Below are 22,127 nucleotides of genomic sequence, written 5' to 3' on the forward strand. Positions count from 1 at the left end.
TGTATCTGTACTGTTTATAGTCCTGCGCAGAGCCAGTCAGTGAGTGTTAGCTCCTTTGCGGTGACTGGTTTATAAACATCCTTGAGAGCTTGTTTGATTTGCCCACTAGGAATGTAATGCATGCTTGAATAATATATAATAAGTCTTACTGTAGTAGTATTAAAGTTATTAATTATGATTTTAGAACTCAACTTATTTTTCTTTATTTTTCAGGATGGCTTGAATTCTTTGGTCCTTGATCTGGATTATCCAGCGCTCAGGAAGAACAAGAACATCGATAATTTCTTAAATAGATGTAAGTTGCAAGGGGCCCTTAAGCAATGACATTGTTGTGATCTCAGTCATAGGAAGCTGAGTGGTCAGAAATGCATTGCTGATTTTCATTCTACTAATTCTTACAACCCTGAGCTTCTATATTTAGAAGAGTTTGGAGGACCATTAATTACAGAGAGGTTTCATTCTGGGGAGTCATTGTATTGCTGAAAGTAAGCTGGAAATTACCAGCTGCAGATTTTAATTTTTTCCAGCTACTGCTGCAAAAATCCTTTTACGTTATTTTTTTTTTATCTTAAGTGTGTGCTGCTACATAATTTGCAAAGCATATTCCAGTTATTCTTTAGGAATTAATTACACAAAATGGCAACACTGTATATGCAGTCTTTTTTAATCAAATAGAGAAGCCTTCTGTTGCTTTTTTTAAAATTGAATTATTGTACCTTTTAAAATCTATTGGTGCATTTTTTTAACTTCTGTGTAAATGTTTGTGATTCCTCCAAAATTAATTGTAGACAGGATCTTGAAGTTTGTGTGCATAAAAATGTGAGACACTTACATAAAAGTAGCTGTATTTTGTCTTCTTAAAGTGTTTTTATCCATATATATGAACTCTTCTTTTCCCTTGTGAAAATAATGGATTATTTGCTTTTAAAATGTTTAGTAAGTCTTCTTGGAACAGCTGTGTTTTGTAGTGAGCTTTTTTTGAGATTATTTTTTCTTTTTTAAAACTTTTCTGTTGCATATCTTGAGGTTACTGCGAATGCAGTCTTATCAACCATTTCTCTTTTGATTTTCTACTGGCTAGAGCTACATGTGTCTGCCCTGAGTTGCTCTGGGACTCTTGAGAATATCCACTTATGCTGCTCAGTTAAATGGTGGCTGGGGTAGTCATCTGTGGTGAGTTCTTATGTTTGGAATTTAGTGCTTCTCTGTGAGGTTTCACAGAGCCCCATAGCTGGATGTACAGCTTCACAGCTGCCAGTAAATTCTCATTTGGAGAAGTCACTCAAAACAGAATAAATAAGAAGCAGCAGATTAGGAAGGAGAGGCATACCATGGGATTTTTCTCATTTTGCGTTCAAAGGAATTCCAGCAGATATTTATGAAAGGGTCAGGAACAGCATTTTCAGTAATCTTGTTACCTGCAACTGTGCATTTTAAGTGTGAAACATGAAAATTATGTAAATTACCGTACCAGTAACCTTTATAATGGAATCATAGAATGGTTTGGGTTGGAAGGGACCTTAAAGACCATCTAGTTCCAACCCCCCTGCCATGGGCAGGGACACCTTCCACTAGACCAGGTTGCTCAAAGCCTCATCCAGCCTGGCCTTGAACACTTCCAGGGATGGGGCATCCACAGCTTCTCTGGGCAACCTGTTCCAGTGCCCCACCACCCTCTCCGGGATGAACTTCTTCCTGATATCCAATCTAAACCTTCCCACTTTCAATTTAAACCCGTTCCCCCTTGTCCTGTCACTACAGGCCCTTGTAAAAAGTCCCCCCCAGCTTCCTTGTAGCCCCTTCAGGTACTGGAAGGCTGCAATAAGGTCTCCCCGGAGCCTTCTCTTCTCCAGGCTGAACAAGCCCAACTCTCTCAGCCTGTCCCCATAGCAGAGGGGCTCCAGCCCTCTGAGCATCTTCGTGGCCTCCTCTGGACTCGCTCCAAGTGGTCAATATCCTTCTGATGTTGAGGGCTCCACAGCTGGACGCAGCACTCCAGGTGGGGTCTCACCAGAGCAGAGTAGAGGGGCAGAATCCCCTCCCTCGACCTGCTGGCCACACTTGTCTGGATACAGCCCAGGATACGGTTGTCTTTCTGGGCTGCCAGCGCACACTGCTGGCTGATGTCCAGCTTTTCATCTACCGGTACCCCCAAGTCCTTCTCCTTAGGGCTGCTCTCAACAGCTTATGAGCTGTTCAGATTCACGTTTACATGAAAATACTATTTTTGCAGTATGACAAAATCTGAAACTTTTTTCTTATCAGAAGGCCAGCATCTTATTATATCTGACTATTAAAAATAGCAACTATATGGAAAATTTAACCTTGGAAACTCTTAAGTTTTTCCTCCCTGCAGCCCCTGAAGATTCTTGCTTTCTTCCCTTTTCTGAAGGCTGTTGCTCCTTCTCCTACTCTAGCTTCTCCTCCACTGTTGTAGTAAATATAATTAAGCATCTGATGTGGCCTTCAGGCTACCAGCAATGGCAGAAACCCAGAAGTATGCTTTGGTTCACAATTTTATTACTGCCTTTTATTTTTTTAAATCGGCGGACAGTTTATAGTTGAAATAGCCAAGATACTGGTTAAAAGAAAATTCTGAGTTGTATTATAAGAAAAATCACAGTAGTTAATGCAGTTGTTTTGGGGGTGCACTTCATCCTTACCTGTTGAACTTTAAAAAAAGCAGGTAAGAGCTGACTGTTTTGGCTCACACAGTGTGAGGCTGTGCAGGAATCACATATGTAACTTCTCTTCCATTTCCATGCTGCCTGGGAGGGAATGAAAGCCAGTGCTGCATATCTTCTGTGATTTACACTTAGAAAAAAAATTCTGAATTGAGAATTTTGTAAGCATTTGAAGCTGTTATTTTTCAAGCATTATTTTGCTGTTGCGTCTGGAAGAATCAGTCCTGACACAGTGATGTGTTTCAAAGTCCTTTCTGACACAGGTATTTGTGGTTTGTTATGAACCAGCTCTGGGAAAGGAGCAGACGTAATGCAGAGAGTGAGGTGGGTGGTTGGTTTGTTTCTTTCTGTTAAAACTCGTCAGGCAAAAGAAAAGCAAAGACCAGTTTCTGATTCTCACTTCGCTTCACCGATACTTGTGCCAGCAGAAAGGGAGTTGCTCTGGCGCAGGAAGGAGCTGGAAGACAGTTGGGTTCTTATTGGCGTTGCCATTTTATGCAATTTGAAGTTGCTGAACCTGTATCTCGTGTCTTTTTGGAAAATGTTCCGAGGGTGGCAGATGTCAGTGGAAAGGAAGAAAAAGCCTCTTGCTGCCATGGTCTTGGAAGAAGAGTTGGGAGTTGTATTAAGAATTTATGGAACAGTAAGTTGTTGCTCTCTTAGGTTAGGGAACAGTGAGTTCTTGTCTCTTCTGATTTTTCTCAGCAACTGAAGAGCTGCAGCAAATGCCTAGATGAGAATTATTGTCAAAAGGTTCTGACAGACCCTGAGCAGGTTGTGCTGGCGGCATGGAGCCTGCGTCTCGCTGGGAGTCTCCCTGAGGGAACCGCAGAGAGGTGGTGGGGCCGTCTTGTGAGTTAGCACTCCCTAGTGCACAGGGAGGCAGCAGCTGAGGCGGAGTCGTTGCTTATGGCTGTTTTACTCCCTATTATAGCAGTTTTCAAAATTGTGGAGAACACTACAGTGGTCATCGTGCTAACAGTCAATTTAATCGCTTAATTCTCCCACAGTAACACTTTGATAAGGAAGGTTTTTTTTTCTACCATATTCCCAGGGGCTTGGATACACCCTACTGCAGACCTGCTGCAAATCATTACTAATCAGGTTAATGTTTTATTAATAGCTTATTTTAATTTAAAAATTAAATAGCTTGCATTTCAGCTGAGTTACTAATTGATATTTACCTCAGCTCCTAGTTTCAAGCTGAAACTCAAAACGTTTTAACTCATTTCACAAAGCTACAATTTTTTAATTGCCTGTACTCAGCACAGAGAGCGTGGTGAGGTTGCCCAGGGAACCTGTGGATGCCCTATCCCTGGAAGTGTTCCAGGCCAGGCTGGATGAGGCTTTGAGCAACCTGGTCTAGTGGAAGGTGTCCTTGCCCATGGCAGGGGGTTGGAACTAGGTGATCTTTAAGGTCCCTTCTAACCCCAGCCTTTTTATAGGAGTTTGATATGTCCTGTTTCTGTGATCGCTTTGCAGAAGCAGCCTCTCCATACGTCTAATGTGCAAGAAACCTTTTAACTGCCTGCTTTCCCTTATTATTCTGATTTCCTACCACTTTCTGTGAGGCATTGAACCAAAGTAGAGCATGTATTTATCATAAGAGGCACCTAAGTATCTCCGATAATAGTACAGCCATTCCTTTTCAGTCTTCTCTGTTGCTTTAATCAACTGTTAGGATTCTGGTTAAACTGCTGCTTTTCTGGAGTATTCATGGGACAGGAAAGCATAACGTAATATGTAATTCCCAAAACAATAAGAGGAATCTCACGTTCCTCTGAGAGCAAGAACTAGCCTGCTTATTTTAGAAAAAAAGCTTGAGCTTTCTGGCATGGCCTTGGTGTAACATGTCTTTCTTGGCTTTGGTGTTTTGGTTTTATTTTTCTCCCCACTCGTCTGTCACTTAGGCTATGATAAGAGGTTGAGTAAATTCTTCCAAGTCACTTTTTTCTGTCCTCTGAGATTTGCCAGGTGTTGAATCTTGTGCCTTTTTTGGTGGTCTGCATGCTGGTACTACGTAACCTGTCAGCTGCCTTAATTCTGTAAGCAGGAACTTAAATGATGAAGGAACAGTTTTAAATGATTTAATAGCTTTAACCCTTGCTTATTATCTTATAATCAGGAATAGAAGGGCATGAAGAATAGATTTTTGAGGAATGAGGAGTGGTGTCGTCAGCAGGCCTGGTACAATCCAGAAACCTTGATTCCTGAAACGCAGCAGTGATTTCCTGTGCACCATCCAGCATCACTCAAAAACTGGAAACCGCTGTTAAAATTATGTGCTGATGTTTTGGAGGTTGTCAAACCTCTAGAATGTAATGGCAATGGGTATATTCACAGTAGGAGGAGCTTTTAATGCAGGTGTGTCACTTGTGCAGTAGTGTTGCAAACTCCCTGAATAAACTTCCTGGAAAGTTGCTTTTCCCATTTTCCTCTCCAAGCAGACAAGATTTCTCTCTTAACTTCTTGCAGAAGTAACAGTTCTGGTTCCTTCCCTTACGTTTTGTTATGTCACTTGAAGTTGCTGAATCATGTGCCAGCCATGCAGTTAACAACAGAAATGAGTTATCTGGTGTGGTGTTAACGCCTAGCATGACTTGTGTCCCACACTTACTGTCAGTGACACAGATGAAATGTCAGATGCCAAGAAGAATCTTAGAAATTTATTACCTTAGAGAGTTTATGTGGAGTTAATGAGCTAATTGTCCCTCTGGTCTTCTCTTGGCTTCATTAAGGCTGATCCCTGCTAGGTCTTAGCAGTTACCTAGGCAGGTTGGGCTCCAGTTCCATCCTTAATGATACTGTTCTGGTAAGAGTAGCGATGGGAGAGGTATCAAATAAGCAACCCTTCCCAAGCAGAGCATCATTTAGAGCTACCGTGTTTAAGACAGTATGTCTTGGATGTATAGACTAGGTGTATGTCAGTGTTACTAACCGTTTTTCCATTTGGGTACTTGGTAGATACAAAGCCGTTCACTGCTGCGAGTCAGGGATGTGACCGCTGCAAGTCAGAGGACTGCTGCTGTTTCCCTGTTTTCTGCTCCTGCTGTCTGTGCAAGACAAAATACTTGTGTTCCCCTTCCTTTTCCCTGGAGAGGGAAACACCAGCCTGTCTGAAGCTATGCCTTTTTGTTTCTGCTGCTTCTGCAAGGTTTTCAGCAGCTTCTTGTTCCTCGCACACCTTTTGACCAGATATTATGTATGCACCTCTCATTATTTCAGTCTTTCTGTTGCGCTTTCTGTTTGGTTTTGGGCACGTGTGGGATTGCAGCACTTCTGTCTGTCTTTAACTTCTGGCTAGATTTTTGCCTAGGGCAGCAACTTTTGACTTAATGTACTCCATAGCAGCACTCACTGACTGTGTCTGGTCGGTGGGTATAAAACTGCACTCCCTTACATTTTTGTTCCTCAAATATACACGCTCCAGAACTGTCTGATACATGTTCTTTTTGACTTTTAAGAAAATAACCTGGATATGAACACTTTTTTTTTTATTCCTTAAAGAGCAGGAAAGCTTGGGTTTTCCTTCTCCCCATCCCCCTTTACTTGTCTAGTCAGGTATTTATTCCATTTACACAAGCGCTTGTAACCTTCAGCCACATTCTTGCTGCCAGCTGTCCGTGGCTGATCCAAACACTCTGCCCTTTCAGAAAGTGAAGCTTCATTTGTTTAAGGGTTATAGTGCCATTTTCAAGTAGTAAATCAAAAGCTGTCTTGAAATACTCTTGCTAGCCAACATTCCTGGTCCTTCCGGTGTTCAAGAAGAAACTTGAGTCATAGGTGATGACATTCTCACATTTTAGGACTTTTACTCAAATGTCACAATATTTTTATAAGATTTCATTATGTTCTGGAGTTGGGCAGCCCATCTAACGTCCTCCTTTAAACCTGACATTTGTCTTTTGCTGGGCTTCATGGCATTGCAAATTCACGAGGCTGGAAGATAGTCTGTGGTGTCTGTCATACAGACAGCACAAATTACAAACTGTGTGAAACCTGAAAATTCTGACCTCTAGTAAAAGGATATGTTGGAAAGGTCTCCTGCACCTTTAGTTAGATGATGTTACATGATACGTGAACCAAGTCATATGATCCAGCATGTTGCAATTACAACATTGCATCAGGGTTTCTCTGAGCTTGTCTTCTTACAGCCCGTTATTTGTTTCACGTTGGTTCCATGCTTTGATTATCTGTTCCACATCTGTTAAATTTTATGACAGTATAGACAATCCTTCTGTATAACCGATACCTCCACAACACCTGCATCCCTAGATGATGATGATTATAAGATTATTAGATCTTCTAGTAGAGCAAGTAGGATTTCTCCTGTCTTCAGCATTGCACAGGGATGATAAAACTGTTAACCCCTTGGTTGAGATCTCATTTGCTTACTTCATATATTGTTGGGGTTTTTATTGCTTAACTGCAGTGTTTAATGCTTAAACAGTTTCATTTGAGCTATATTAAAATTATTTATAATTTCTCTATTATATGTGGAACACAGAATTATTCCTCTGAGTTTCTGACCAATAACGGAGGTGTGTAAAACTACACCCCATTCTTTCAACATGTTTAAATCCCTGACATCTCATCTCACACATCTGAAAACATTTGAAACCTCTCGGAAACATTTGAAAATAAATCCCTGTGATTCCCCTCTCTTGTGAGATGTAACATTGTGTTCAGACATGTAATTGCACATTCCTTCTGACTTGAAATTTGCTGATATCTTTCTCTGCTGCTGCTTCCTGAGAATTTGCATTTATCCTCCTTATATTGTGCCAGAGCTTCTAATTTGCGGTTAAGTAAGCTTCCAAGTCTTTCCTTCTCAAACTGCAAAATCCAGTTCACGTCATGAGTGAAATAATAAACTTGGTGTGGGTGATGCACTGTTACTGTCCTGTGCTTCCTGTCTTTCACTGTAGAAAACTGTCTCAGCATTCTCCCAACTCCTTTTCTTGTTCACACTCTGGATCCCTTCACAGTCTTATTGGTACACTGAATGTGGCAGATTTGTCTGCTTTTGAAGTTTTAGTGGCCTCTGTGTTTACAACTTTACTAGCAGACTCTTTTCCCTGATTATTCTTTTTTATTTCTTTAACACTCTCCACACCTAATTTTTTTTTGTCAGAAGAAGAAATTTTTAGTTGCCTTTTTGTGTTCCACACAAAGGACTTCTGGAGGTCAACTGCTCCAACTCGCAACTCAAAGCCAAAACAGTTTTGATGTTAGATAAGGTTGTTCAGGTCTTTGTGCAGTTGAATTTTGAAAATTTCCAAAGGTGGACATTTTGAGGCTCTGCCGTTCCCCGGTTCTAGGGGTTCTTTTCCTAGAATGTAGGTTATCATATGTTCCAACTTGTCTCTTGCCTCTAGTCTTTTCACTTCGCACCTCTTAAAAATAAAACCTCCTTCCAACTTCTGTTGAGACTAGCCGTTTAGACTTCCCGAAGCTGAACAGTTCCAATTCTCTCAATTTCCCCATGCACATCATGTGATCCCACCCTCTGAGCATCTTGGTGGCCTTCCATTAAGCTGGGGAATGTTTTGATTTTTTTTTTTTCCTTCCACCGAGGACCCCAAAATTAGACGTAGCATTCCAGATACGGTCTCACAAGTGACAAACAAAGGGGAAAAAATCACTTCCCTCAACCTACTGGCTATGCATTTACCAATGCAGCCTTGTGTGCAGTCGATGCAAAGGCTTGCTGCTTGTTCCTCTTTGTTCATCTTGTCTACCGGTGCACTCGTGTACTCTTTCTCAAGGTGCCTTCTAGCTGGTGAGCACCATCCTGTGCTGTGGTGTTGTTCCATCCCAGGTACAGGACTCTGCATTTGCCTTTGAACTTTGTGAGGTTCCTGTCAGCTCGCTTACCCATCCCGTCTGGGTCCCTCTTAGGAGCAGCCCTGCCCTCCAGTATATGAACTTTGAACCACTGAGCATGACTACAGCAAGCTTCCCACCCACCTTGTAATTTCTCTGTGAAATCCATGTGCAGCCTGGTTTGGCTACAGAGATACTTCGAGATGCTATGTTGGAAGTCATGCTGCAGTCAATGAAAGGAAATAGGTACTGCTGTCCCCTTGTCCACCAAGACAGGCATCTTCTTGTGGAAGGCAGTCAGGTTAATGAAGCACAGCTTGTCCTTTTTAGATCTGTGCTAGCTCTTCCTATCCTTTCTTGTCCATCCACTGCTTGGAAGTGGATTCTGGAAGGATTTGCTCTGTGATCACTGTGGGCAGTGCGGTTGGGCTGATGTTCTAACCTGTAGCTTTCTGGATCCTCTTGTTGCCCTTCTAGAACATGGACATGACATTTGCCCTTTACCAGCTGTCAGGAGCCTTCTCACGTTGCCACAACCTTTCAAAGGTGATGGAGAACAGTCTGGTAATGGTGTTGACTGGCTCCTTCAGCAAGCCCAGGTGTATCCTGTGTCATCTTGTGGCCTGTTTTATGTAGTTTGCTTTATTGGTCCTTAACTCTGACTTCCTCTACTGTGATACTTCACTGCCCCACACACTGCTCTTAGCTTTGGGGAGCTGGGAGACCTGTGAGCAGAGCTTGCCAGTGAAGCCTGAGGCAAAAAAAAAGGCATTGAGTACCTTCATCTTCATGTCCTTTGTCATTAGACCCCCTACACCACTGAGCAGCGGGCCCACATTTGCCTTATTCTGTCTTCTATTGCCAGTGTAGTTATAAAGGCTCTTGTTTCCCTTCATAACGCTGGCTAGTTCCAATTCTACCCGACCGAGCTTGACTTTCCCAATACCATCCTTACATGTCTGGGAGATTCCTGCTGGGTAGCCCATCCCTATTTCCATGCTCCAAACTTCACTTTTTGTGCTTGAGTTGAGGCAGAGGTTGCCCATTCAGCTGAACTGGCTCTCTGCCGTGCCTGCTGGATTTCCCGCTAACTAGAACAGGTTCTTCTGCTCTAGGAACATGTCATCTTTGGAGATCAACCCACTCTTCTGTTCTCCACAGCAGCTTCCCACAGGATCCTGCCAATGTGTTCCCTGAACAAGCTGTAGTCTGTTCTGAAGCCCAAGGTCTGCTGTTTTTCTTCCTCAGTTCTTCCAGGGTCTTAAATTCCACCGTCTCATGGTTGTTTCTGCCAAGGTTGCCTCAGACTTTGTCACCCTGGCCAGTTCATTCTTGTTTGCAGTCGAGCAGAGTGTCTCCCTCATGGGGCCTGTTGCTCACTTGGGTCACAAGGAATGTTCTTGATGGTCAGGCATCTCCTGGATTGTTTGTAGCCCGCCAGGTTGCCCTTCATGAATATGCAGGAGTGGTTAAACTATTTACTAGATGTTCATTATCGTCGTCATACTTAATGTACCTCTGATCCTTCCTATTTTTCCTGTGTCCAGACCTGAGATCCCCTTTAATGCCTTCCTTGGGATCATACTCCACAGTCTTTGATCCTGAACAGCGATCTCACAACATAGGTTTCTAATCTTCTCTGAATAGAAGCATCCACAGCTTTTCATACAACTTGTGCTCTTCCCTCGTAGAGGTCTTGCTGCAGCCAACCTGTTTCGTTTGGTTTGTCCTTACTCTACACGTGAGGGGCAGCGTCAGAGATTGTTATGCTTAAGAAAGATTCCCTCCAGTATTATGGATGCCATTCATTGCTCCCATTCATTCAGCCAGGAATGCATTCACTAGAATGCTACCTTGACAAAGTTAAAGAATCTTGCATGTTTTTAGGATTTGTCAGAGGCCAGGATTACAGTGGTTCCCCATACAGATTCCCACAACTGCCAGCAAGAAAAATACGAAAGACATACTTATTTTCTATACAATTTTCTGTAGCTCATCTACAGAACATTCCACCAGAGGATCCTTGAACAGAGCATTGTATACCTAATTTTAAAAAGTGTGGGACTACACACGCAGTGAACACTGTAGAGCACTTGGGGATGGCCAGCAGTTGCACAGATGTATGCAAACTTGAATTCATACGTATTCCGTATGGAGTTGATGGATGGATCCGAAGAGTACCCCGCGTGATCTGAAGTTGCACATGAAGGTTACTCAGTTATACTCCTCGCCGTCTGACTGCTGTGGGACCCTCCTGGTGTGTAGGAGTGGGTTGCACCTGCGTTGCTCTTGTATGTGACAGGTTACTTCACACTCCTGTGTTTTCAATGGAGTGTCCATGAATCCTGCAGCACAGCGGGTGGCAATGAATAATTGTCTGAAAATCCAAGATAGGCGTCTCCTTTTCATTACCAGAGTCTTCCTGTAAGCTTGTGAATGATTATTAACCATGTGAAATGAGTCAACAAAATTCAAAAGACATTTCAGTTGTTAAAACTAAAGGTAGAGGTGGTTAATAGTTTCCAGACAATAATGGAAGGGTCTGTTAACAGTGACTGCAGATTTCAAGAGTTACCAAGAAGGCTCTAAGCATTTAAATAAAAATAGCTTATTTTGACTCTCAATGAAAAATGTTAGTGAAAACTCTTGTATTCTGTTAATGCATACTTTATCACAAGTTTTATTTGTTTTGTTTTAGATGAGAAGATTGTGGAAAAAATCCGAGCTTTGCAGATGAAAGCTGAAGACTACGATGTTGTTAAGGTGATTGGAAGAGGAGCTTTTGGAGAAGTGCAGCTGGTAAGAATGTAATGATGAAACAGATTTATGGCTCTAGCCAAAAGCTTACCCAGTTTTGCATACTTTATACCTAAGAATGCATTCTTATAAGGAATAAGTGTTATTTTCATTGTATTGTGAGGTCATTTCTGTGCATAGTGAACAGTACATCCGAGTTTGAAACATGAATTGGAAGGGAAGGACATGGGAAACAGTTTGCTGTCCTTTAATCAAAAGGGACCTTAAAGACCATCTAGTATCTAGTTCCACCCCCCCTGCCATGGGCAGGGACACCTTCCACTAGACCATGTTGCTCAAAGCCTCATCCAGCCTGGCCTTGAACACTTCCAGGGATGGGGCATCCACAGCTTCTCTGGGCAACCTGTTCCAGCACCTCAACACCCTCTCCAGGAAGAATTTCTTCCTCATATCTAATGTAAATCTCCCCACTTTCAATTTAACCCCCCCTTGTCCTGTCACTACAGGCCCTTGTAAAAATTCCCCCCCAGCTTCCTTGTAGCCCCTTCAGGTACTGAAAGGCTGCAGTAAGGTGTCCCTGGGGCCGCCTTGTTTCCAGGCTGAACAAGCCCAACTCTCTCAGCCTGTCCCCATAGCAGAGGGGCTCCAGCCCTCTGAGCATCTCTGTGGCCTCCTCTGGACTCTCTCCAACCGGTCCATATCCTTCTGATATTGGGGGTTCCACAGCTAGATGCAGAACTGCAGCTGGGGTGTCACGAAAGCAAGAGTAGAGGGGGAGAATCAGTTAAAATACAAGTAGAAATTATAATGTTATGTAGTTTTACAGCTAAAAAACGAGTGGGATAATAAATACAACTGTAGATCTGAACTAATATTAGCGGGTGATGAGGGCATACATACCTAGATTTTTTTGCCTCACAAGGTATGATACAAGTTTAAACTATTGAGCTACGCTGTATCTATTTCTATTCCATTCAGAATGTTAACACCACAGTTGCAGATGATGGATTTGCAGTAATCAAAATATTTTGAAACACATTCTGTGATTAAAATAGAAATTTGCTTCAGTGGGGGTTAAACACAGAAAGAACCATAAATAAAACATGATTAAGTACCTGAGTTGAAGTCATGGATGTTGTCACTGGTGTGTGCTGTTGTGCATAAATATTTGTAGCACAAATATTTGTTGGGTATTTGTAATATTTAAATATAACAAGCCAAAAGATGAGTATGTGAATTCATGGCTTTGTTTCCCCCAACCTTTCTGTTCCAGTATAGCATTTTCTTGTGAAAGAAGTGGTGCAGAGAGATCAGCTTTCTGGACTCTTGGAAGAAAGGAAAATACATACTCTACTGCTGTTACCTTACAGTTAGATTTAAAAAAAAACCCCAACACCTCATTTTCCCCCTTCCCTTCACTCCAAAATAAAATAATAACAAAAAAATTTTAAAAATTTCTGTCCAGTAAGGAGGGATCAGATAACTCTGGTCTGAGCGTCTGACTTTGGTGGAAAAACACTTTCCTATAACTCCAGAGGTATTAAACTCTACTCTTGAGCTCTGTCCTCTGGCTTTGCTGGGCCTGCAGCGATGGGGAAAGCTAAGAAAATAATTGCCAGCTGCCAGATCGCTGTTTCTCTTACGCAGTGCCGTGAATGAAAGTGACTGGTGTCTGAGGCAGACAGAAAAATTGAATTATGGTGCTTAATATGTTACCTGTGTGTTTTTCAGAAACAGTAATTTATGAAAGCACGTCCTGAGCTCCTTTTGGTTGTTTTCACTTGAGGAAAAATCCTCTTGATTTCAATTGAAACATATCCACAATTCCTTCTCCTGAGTCTAATCACAAAGTACTGTACCACTGCAGTGACACAGCAGACTGACTTGGTCATGTCCTGGAGCAGGAGACCAAAGCAAGGCTAACTCTTTCTTCTGTTTGGGTAGTGAAGGATTGTCTGGGTGTCGGTCTTCACTGTGTGATTTCTTAGTGTTGCAAACCAGCAGTTGTCATGGCCTGTGTAAACAGGTGCTGGTTTAGTTGTTTCCATTAAGTGCTTTGTTTATTAGGTTTAGTTCCCCAGCCACTGCTGATGTGCTCTTCTGTAGTGATGCCAGTAAAGCAGTTGTGGTCTGCTACCTGCCAATTTGCCAGGACATGAACTTTGGTACCCTATCTGTAGTAATTACTTAGGGCTCTGTTAAATGTTTTAGTATATTTGTGATTATTTCAAACATTAGAGCTTACTTCACAACTCCATTCTAGGATCTTTGTTTTCTTTTCTCGTGGAAGAGATGGTACCGTTACCAATATGACGTGCTCAGTCTGGTAACTTCTAATGGACAGGTTATTTCCTTTGCTGACAAACTGTCTTCTGACGTGAATGCTTTAGAAATTATGGATGCATTTTGTGTGTACTTGTTTCTTGAAAGTCTTAAATGGATGAAGCAGAATGGAGGGAAATTCTTACTTAATGCATTTTCAAACTTAAATGGGGCCACGTTACTCAGTGCTGATGGCACGAAGGGATTTTCCTACCTATTTTGAGAGTTAACTCTGGTGAGCTGCAGTTTAAATTTGGCAGTTCATTTAAACAGTTGGAAGAAACTGAAACATCATGACGGTTTAATACATGAATAATGTGCCCTATGAGCCAATATATGTATGTACAGATATAGCTCTGGGTAAAGAGCACAGCACAGTGGCCGTTCTCCAGGGGCCATGGTGGTGATATAAGAGGTAGTGTCACGGGTAGGTCTGTTCACCTGTAAGGCACGCCAATCCGCAGCCTTTGGGTGTGCTCGTATGTGAGTTGTTGCTTTGGTTCCTTGACTTTTTTACAGAGAATGAACCTATGTTGAATTTTTTCAAGAAGTAATGTAACCAGCTGATAACCTATCGACATTTCCTTGGAGAGGTGCACAGACTGGGATTTCTGGTCCCCCTACCCTGTTTACTTTATACGTATAGCTCCTATACATGAGCTTTCTTTGGACTGTGGTGACTTCTTGAGACGTTTTTTCCCCTCTTTTTCCAAGATGTGAGAGACAATTATTCTCACAAATGAAGGCAGCTATACTAACTACACCCAGTCAAGGCTCCACAACGATTTTAGGAATTGTAAACTACTACATGCTTTGCACAGCTTTATGTGAATGTCCACAGAAAGTGCATCTTCTATTAAAGAGTATCTTTTTGGGGTTGCTGGTCTTCCTGTTTCTCCTGGGTTTAAGCGGGATTACAAAAGCTCTGCTGTATGGAGTACAGTTTGTGATGTACCACCAAGTTTTTGTAAATAATCCCATGTGGGATTAGTAAATGCGAAGGGGGTAGTTTTCAAAATCCTTTTTTAGGACACCTTCACTAGCTGGCTAATTGTTAATGTCTTACAGTAGACATGGAGTTGTTAACTCATGTAGATACGTGTTTAGGTTCTGGTGTTTGGAGGTTTCTTGACCTAGCTGTATGGAAGGTTGTTGATCAGGGTTAAACTCTGCAGGATGCTAATCCTAAACTTTTGTACCTGAATCTTGAGAGCAAAAAGCCCCAATGTCAAGAACACTTAAGTTCATAAATAACCCTGTTGCTGGTCATGTTCTCACTCTTCCCAGAATCCCCCCTTGCCTAGCCTAATGATTCTCCTGTTCCGACAGATTATTCTTGTTGGTGTCAGCAACATTAATGTTTACAGCTCCTCAGGAGCAGGAGGCTGATGCTCCCAGATTGTAGACCAAATAGGTGCCTCTCTGAAGCTTTGCACTGCAGACATAGTGGATCTGAAACATTTGCAGCTGTTCAGGATAAAGAGCCTATTATATGTTCTTTCACATAGCGTAATTAAACTTGGACATTGTGTAAAACCAAGACGTTGGGGGATAACTAAATGTGGGGGTTTTGAATCCATCAGAAAGTCGTGTTTAATTCTGACTTCACAAGTGAGTCCACTGAATTTTTTATTTTCATTTGAAGAAAATAAGTAGATACTTTAGATACAGTTAAATTTTTTTTTTTTTTCTGCTGACTCAGACATTTTACAGCTGAGTACTTCTCACCTTGATTTCTGCAAGGGACGCTCAGTATTAAAAATATGGTCCTTTAGTAGCAGTTTCATATAGTAGAATAAGTATAACATTGATTCATTAACAGTGTAATGACTTTACAGTCTGTGTGTGCTTTAAGGATTTTGTTACATGTCCCTATTCAGGTGAAGCTTTCCAAAATATTTTCAGATTATGTCATAAAAAAATTAATTTTCCAACAAGATTTATGTAACTGATTTTACACCATTTATAGTGAATATATGAATTACTTCAGAAAAGAACTAAAAGCAGTCTCTTTTTGGTGAAAACTAAAAATTGGAAGGGGCTGAAGTGGATTGCTTGCAGAATTTCTAATATGAATGAATCCTTTTTCTTTGTAAACAGAATTATTTAATCTTTTTGTGTGTGTACTGGCTGATTTGAAGTAGGCATGTTCACTCATAAAATGTTAAGAGCAGCACTCCAGTCCTTTAGAGAAAGATGGTACTTTTCTCATTCTGGGTTTTGGGTTGTTCGGTGGGTGGTGCATTTTGGGGCTTTTTTAATTGCTTTCCATTTGAGTAAGCAGACAGCTGGACTCATCTCTCATTTTTATGCTTATAGCCAGCATGAAGAAGAACATAGGCTTGTATTGGTGCCTCCTCAATAAAACAGCTACCTCCTAAGAGCTCCCGCAGCCCTGAGGCACATCCTTCTCAAGGCACTGCAGCCCCTCTTCTGGGACTGCAGGGGCAGCTCTAGCAGTTGGCCAGGTTCTGGCATATCTTCCTTCATTTGGCACCCTTCTTGTCTCACTCCTGCTATGGTGGTGGGTTTTTGTTGGGTTGTGGGTATTGGGTTTGTTTGTTTGTTTGTTTGTGGGTTTTGGGTTTTGGGTTTTTTTTTTTTTGGAGCACCTGTTAGATTTTTCTTTCCAGGTTTGGAAGTTCTCAAATCCTTACTGTGTAGAAAATTGGGTGTGTGAAGGCTTGGAGGCATTGCATCCCAGAAGGCTTACGCATAGGAGAAATACCCTATCCCGTATTCTGTTTTTTTACAAGGCATTTTTAAAAAGTTGTTTCTTTTCTTTCTCTACTAACAGGTTCGCCATAAAATGACACAGAAGGTTTATGCAATGAAGCTGCTTAGTAAATTTGAAATGATCAAGAGATCAGATTCAGCCTTTTTCTGGGAAGAAAGGGATATCATGGCCTTTGCCAACAGTCCGTGGGTGGTTCAGGTAAGGAAGATATGTAAGAGTAAAATAATAAAACCATAAATCTCTCAGTCTTTAGCTGAATTTGAATTTACATCTACAATCAAATCATGGTTTAGGTTCAGATTTTACTTTTAAAAGACATGTACTTATAGCAGTTTAACTGGACTTTTAATCTACTTCCCAAACACAGTCAAATACTCATTTATATTTTTATCACCACAAATGCATTATAAAACTGAATTAAACAGGCTTTTGAAATATCCACATAATTATTTAGAATAATAGGGAGGTTACTTTCCAACCAAGAAAAGTCCTGGATAGAAATGTAGAAACAAATGTCAACATTATTTCCAGTCTTTCCTCGTGATGCAGGCAGTTATCACAGGCAATTAGCATTAAGAGTGCTGTGAGTAGTTGCTGTCTCTTCTGCTGCCATTTGGTAGATGGATGAGTGCACACCCCTGGTCTCTTGCAAGGCAGGAGGTTGTAGCAGTGATTTGCATGAAACCATCTTCTGTTCAGTGGTCAGTTACTGCATCTCCGCACAGAAGTAACATCTGAGTAACGGAGAACTGGCTTCTTTAGCTGGCCTTGAATAGCATTGCTTGCAGCTGCCCATGACATGTACCGTCAGCATGTTTATAATATGAATTAGGCCTTTGGGAAGAATTAGTACTAAATATTGCAATTTGTTGTAACTGGTAAATTACACCAATTAATAAAATGACTAGTGAAAGCATATGCTTAGAGAAATTATTAGTACTTCTTTTTATTAAATAATTAATACATTTAAATGCTGTCACATATATTGCCGTGCTTCTGTATATTTAATAAATAAAAACTGGCCTTAAGCTTTCCATATATTCTTCGTAACACTTCACCTCATATATGCAAGAAATGTTTTACTAGGTTTTTTTTATTTAGAGTTTTTGCTCTTCTGAGCATATTCCATGTTCTTGCCTATATTCAAAAGAAATACATAACCAAATTGATGAATTTTTATTTTGCTCTTTGTTTTTGTTCTAATTACAGTAGTTGTGTCAAATTATTTTCCACGTGCAGTTGAAAGTAACGAGAAATGTGTGACCCTTGATTATCGAGGGAATGTGTAGCAAGCTTGATATAAATGTGTGTGTGTTTGTAAACAGTAAATGAATTGAAGTCCAGTTGCAATTCTGCCTTTCCTGATGAAGTGTGTTAGTGTGAGATATTCAGGTACTGTGGTCCACTGGGACAGGACACTGAGCTGGTTTTAAGAAAATGTACGTCCTGTTCTGAGCCAGAATCTGGGACAGATCGCACTGCTTCTGTGTGCCTTCTTTTTATGTGAAAAACAAATGAAACCAGAGCCCTAGATAATTTAGAATTACTTTTTTTTTTTTTTAAATGAAGCCCCTTGAGGGCAATAATGAAAGGGCTGCATAAAGACATGGTGCTGTTATTTATTATTGTTATATTAATACATATTTACACTTGAGAATACAGAGACTATTTTGGATTTTAATTTAATGACCAAAAGCTTATCATACTATGTATTCTATGTACTATCCATTTGTGAAAACAAGTACAGTGCAATATGTATGTATTAAAACACGTATTTATGATATAGTTCTGTCACTAACATAAAATAAATTTTAATCTAAAGGTCAAGTCTCCTTAATTTTTCTGCCTTTTATGGTTGTTCATCCTCCACAAACTGCCTCTTTATTTCCTTCCTTTTACTCATCCTCTGTTTCAATGGCATGTGAATTTTGTTTGGGTAACTTGAAGATGTGAATGACTTTAGTTTTTAATGTAAAGGAGCAGTATTCCTTGAGAAATAAGGTGAGAGACTTTCAGAAGCATTACCACACCAGTCATTGAACATGTGATAGCAATGGTTTTTGCTGGTTTGGGCCATTTTCAGACCTGGTGATCACTGGGTAAAATCTCATTTTTTTTGAAGAGATTAAACACTTCAGTTATCGTGCTGGTAGGAAAAGATACTAGCTGCAACCTATACCAGACCATTATTTTATTGTTAATTTCTTTGTACTGTGTTATAGTTGTCCTCAGGAACATTTTTTTTTCTTTTCTGTCTTATTTCAGCATACATGTTGATTTAAGACAAAATCAGAAGTGATGAGTGTTTTTCTAAGTAGGTACAGAGATAAGAAGTTTTATAATATATGAAATTGAGAAATAATCCAAGATGCTGTTCCCTGTTGAGCTATTTTAAAATCAGTGCATGATGCTCCCCTTCTCAGATTTGATATTTTGCATTTTCACTCAGTGATACTTTTTAATGCCAGGAATTGTGTCTGTGTGATCATGCTACTGAAATAATGAAGAAACCTCTTTTGCTTCCTTAAAAATGAAAATGATGGTTGTTTTGAAGTTCAGTAAATGCCAAGGTACTGTCATAATTAATAGAAAATGTAGATTGTCTGAATGTAAAAACTAAAGTTACTTTACATCAGTCTTGAAAATTTATGCTCGGTTTTGATGAAACTTCAAGGTATTGAAATGCTTTATTCTTTTTCCTAGCTGTCTGAAAAGTAATTGCTCTTTTTTCTTTTCCTCTTTTTTTTTTTTTAATATTGCAGCTATTTTGTGCCTTTCAAGATGACAAATACTTGTACATGGTAATGGAATACATGCCAGGAGGAGATCTTGTAAACCTTATGAGCAATTACGATGTGCCTGAGAAATGGGCCAAGTTCTACACAGCCGAAGTTGTTCTTGCTCTTGATGCAATTCACTCCATGGGCTTGATACACAGAGATGTGAAGCCTGACAATATGCTTTTAGATAAATATGGGCACCTGAAGCTGGCAGATTTTGGCACTTGCATGAAAATGGATGAAGTAAGTATGCAACTGCACATTTTATCATCTATAAAACTGTAATCCTTTTTTATGAATTGTAATACCCAAAGGAATATTCATCAACAATTGGTTGGAAAGCTGTTCCTTGTCTCCCTCCTAGTTTTAAATACAAGGATACTTTAAATAGTGTCACCTTGCCTATAATAAACTGCTTTGGCATGTGGAAGAAGGATGTAAACTTACTACTTATTTTTGAAAGCATGTGTGTTTATGAATTTCTGCATTTTTTTTTTTTTTGCCAAACGTCTGAAAAGCTTATGAGACAACTTCTAGTTTCAACGTTAGTGACCTTGGAACAGTTCATAAACTGACATTTTTATGTAAAGGAAATTATTTTATAGGCCAAGATACAGGCCTTAATTTTTTTCCTACCATGTCTAATTGTTCTCATAGCATCCTCTAGTGGCCGTTTAAAATGGGGTCGCAGTAAGGCAGCAGCGCTGTTTGATATTTTGATTAAAATCTGTTAGCTGTTCATGTTAAGTGTCCACATTTGCCATGTACAGCCAAATATACAGCTTTTCTAAGAGATTGATAAGAATATTTTATTTTTAGTAGGTCGTAATACCTTATGTAATTAAAGGAGACTTAAGGCTATATTTTTTAGTTTGCACTTGAAAATCTTCCCTGACAAACAATGTTATACTGTAATTTATACAACATATTCTTCCTGTGACAGATTACAACAGATTCTAAAAGAACTCTGTGTGAACGTGTGCTGTCATTTGCCTGGCCTTTGAAAGGTTTCGGTGTTCATGTTGGCAAGGATGATTCTCTTAAGCTTACTCGCTTTAATGCATTAGATTTTTTTTTTTGGTCTGTATTGTTTAGGTATCGCCTGATACAATCTCTGCAATCTACTTCATTTGCTTCATCAAGTTAATGTCTCCTCAGCTGTATCTAGAAGCATTGTCTCTGGTTAGGTTTTTTTTCTTTTCTGTGAGAATATATTAACTTCATTGAACAACTACACCTGTTTATTGAGGTTCAGTATTCTGTTTAGTTTTGCTGATATTGTAGTTGTTATTCTAAAGGCAGATAGATTGTTTATCTCCACTCTGATGATTTACTTGCCTGTATTTTGGAGAACAGCATTCCATTTAATTGGAAAAAAACCCCAAAAGTAGTACTTGTTCTATTAATTTAGGCCTTAAAAAAAATTAATCTTTGTTTCGAACCAATGGCCTGTTGGTCTTAAGGGAGTCTGATCTTCATCAGAAGAGACAATAAAGAAATCCAAGAGTTTGTAATATAAATCTACAAAAAAGGGAGATCCTTCATGTTCTTTTAGGGATCCCAGAAATGGTGAACCAAAGCCTTTTTTTCCTTTTTTTTTTTTTTAATGTTGTTAATGGAATACTAAAATGTGGTTCATCATATTATAAACGTGAGCAGTGCATGCACATGTCTTACAGAGAGTTGTAGTGAGCTCCACTTCGGGATGGGCATGATCAGCGGACTGGTGATCTCCTAAATAAGTTAACTTTTTAACAGATTACATTTTTAAGTTCTTCATGTTTCTCAGACTCAGTGGAATGGCAAAAATTTTTTATACAGGAAGCTTTAGAAGTTGAGAGGTTCTGGATTGTGTCCAAATCTCATGCTACTTCTTACAAAACATGAACACATCCCAGCTGTGTAAATATAATATTGATGTTGGCAGGATGATTTCTAGAAAATATATGCTTACCCAACACTTACTTATTTTGTCTGATTTGGAGTTCCTTTAGCAGTTGTGCACATTAGCCCAGGAAAATCCTGCTGCAATTTGGTGACAGGCTTTTTTTGACTTTTGCTCTGGAATTGAAGTCAGTGTCGCATCCTGTTCAGTCTTCCAGCCCAGTCCGGACACTGGCCGCAGAATTCCTCCTTACCAGTATGTGAAAGGAATTGCTTAGTGTTTTAGTGATCTTTTCCAACTGGCTTGTTTGTGTAATTCAGTTGTGACAGTTTTTGGGATTTGTGTTGTTGGAATGGAGTTGGCCTCAAAAGTTTAGTAGGGATTGTAGTTCCCTTTGGGTGTCTAGGTATGGCAAGGCAGCACAGGGCAGGTTTCGCCAGGCTCTAACGTTCAGGCTGTCAGTAAGAAACTAGCCAGTAGCACGGCTGCCTTCGGTGGGTATCACAGAGCCAGGAACTGCGAGTGCTGCCGGGCTCAGTACAGAGCGCTGTCTTGTGCTAACTCAGCTTTTAGGTGAGCACGTGTTTAGGTGATACCTGTTGAAAAGGGATGTGACCAAAACCGGGATGTTTGCTATTTGGGATTATCGCCTCAGGACAGGCAGTTTAGCTGAAAGAAGGAACGTGTTCCTCTTTTGAGAACTCAACTTACTTCTCCTTGAAGCTCATCCAAGATTGGCTGGATCTTTCTTGCTTCGGTTTGTTGCCTGCAGCACACTGCTGTGCAAGCCCGGGTGCAGTGCGAACACCTGATCTGAGCCATTTTCCTGTTTCTGCACAAGCACTCACCAGCTCTCGCCGACTGAACAGAACTTCATGAGGGAGAGAGAGCCTGATTCAGTGGATGAGGAATTGGTTGGATGGTCGCATCCAGAAGGTAGTGGTCAATGGCTCAATGTCCAGATGGACATCAGTGACAAGTGGTGTCCCTCAGGGGTCTGTACTGGGACCAGTACTATTTAATACCTTCATCACTGACATGGACAGGGGATCGAGTGCACCATCAGCACATTAGCAGATGACACCAAACTGGGTGGTGCAGGTGACATGCCTGAGGGACAGGATGCCATCCAGAGG

At 40.5% G+C, this 22,127-nt stretch overlaps 1 protein-coding gene across 1 annotated transcript in view; it reads left to right on the forward strand.

Moving 5' to 3' along the window:
- Positions 1–219: 219 nt before the first annotated feature.
- Positions 220–22,127, forward strand: part of ROCK2 (Rho-associated, coiled-coil containing protein kinase 2) — a 50,842-nt gene continuing 28,934 nt past the window's right edge. Inside the window, exons 1-4 of the mRNA XM_010149700.1 lie at positions 220–295; positions 11,209–11,309; positions 16,387–16,524; positions 19,089–19,349. Coding sequence (XP_010148002.1) covers positions 11,244–11,309; positions 16,387–16,524; positions 19,089–19,349 — 465 coding nt within the window. The 5' untranslated portion in view covers positions 220–295; positions 11,209–11,243. The remainder of the gene's footprint in view (positions 296–11,208; positions 11,310–16,386; positions 16,525–19,088; positions 19,350–22,127) is intronic.

The sequence above is a fragment of the Eurypyga helias genome, unplaced genomic scaffold (assembly GCF_000690775.1).
Source record: "Eurypyga helias isolate BGI_N326 unplaced genomic scaffold, ASM69077v1 scaffold6104, whole genome shotgun sequence".
In the NCBI taxonomy this organism is placed as follows: Eukaryota; Metazoa; Chordata; class Aves; order Eurypygiformes; family Eurypygidae; genus Eurypyga; species Eurypyga helias.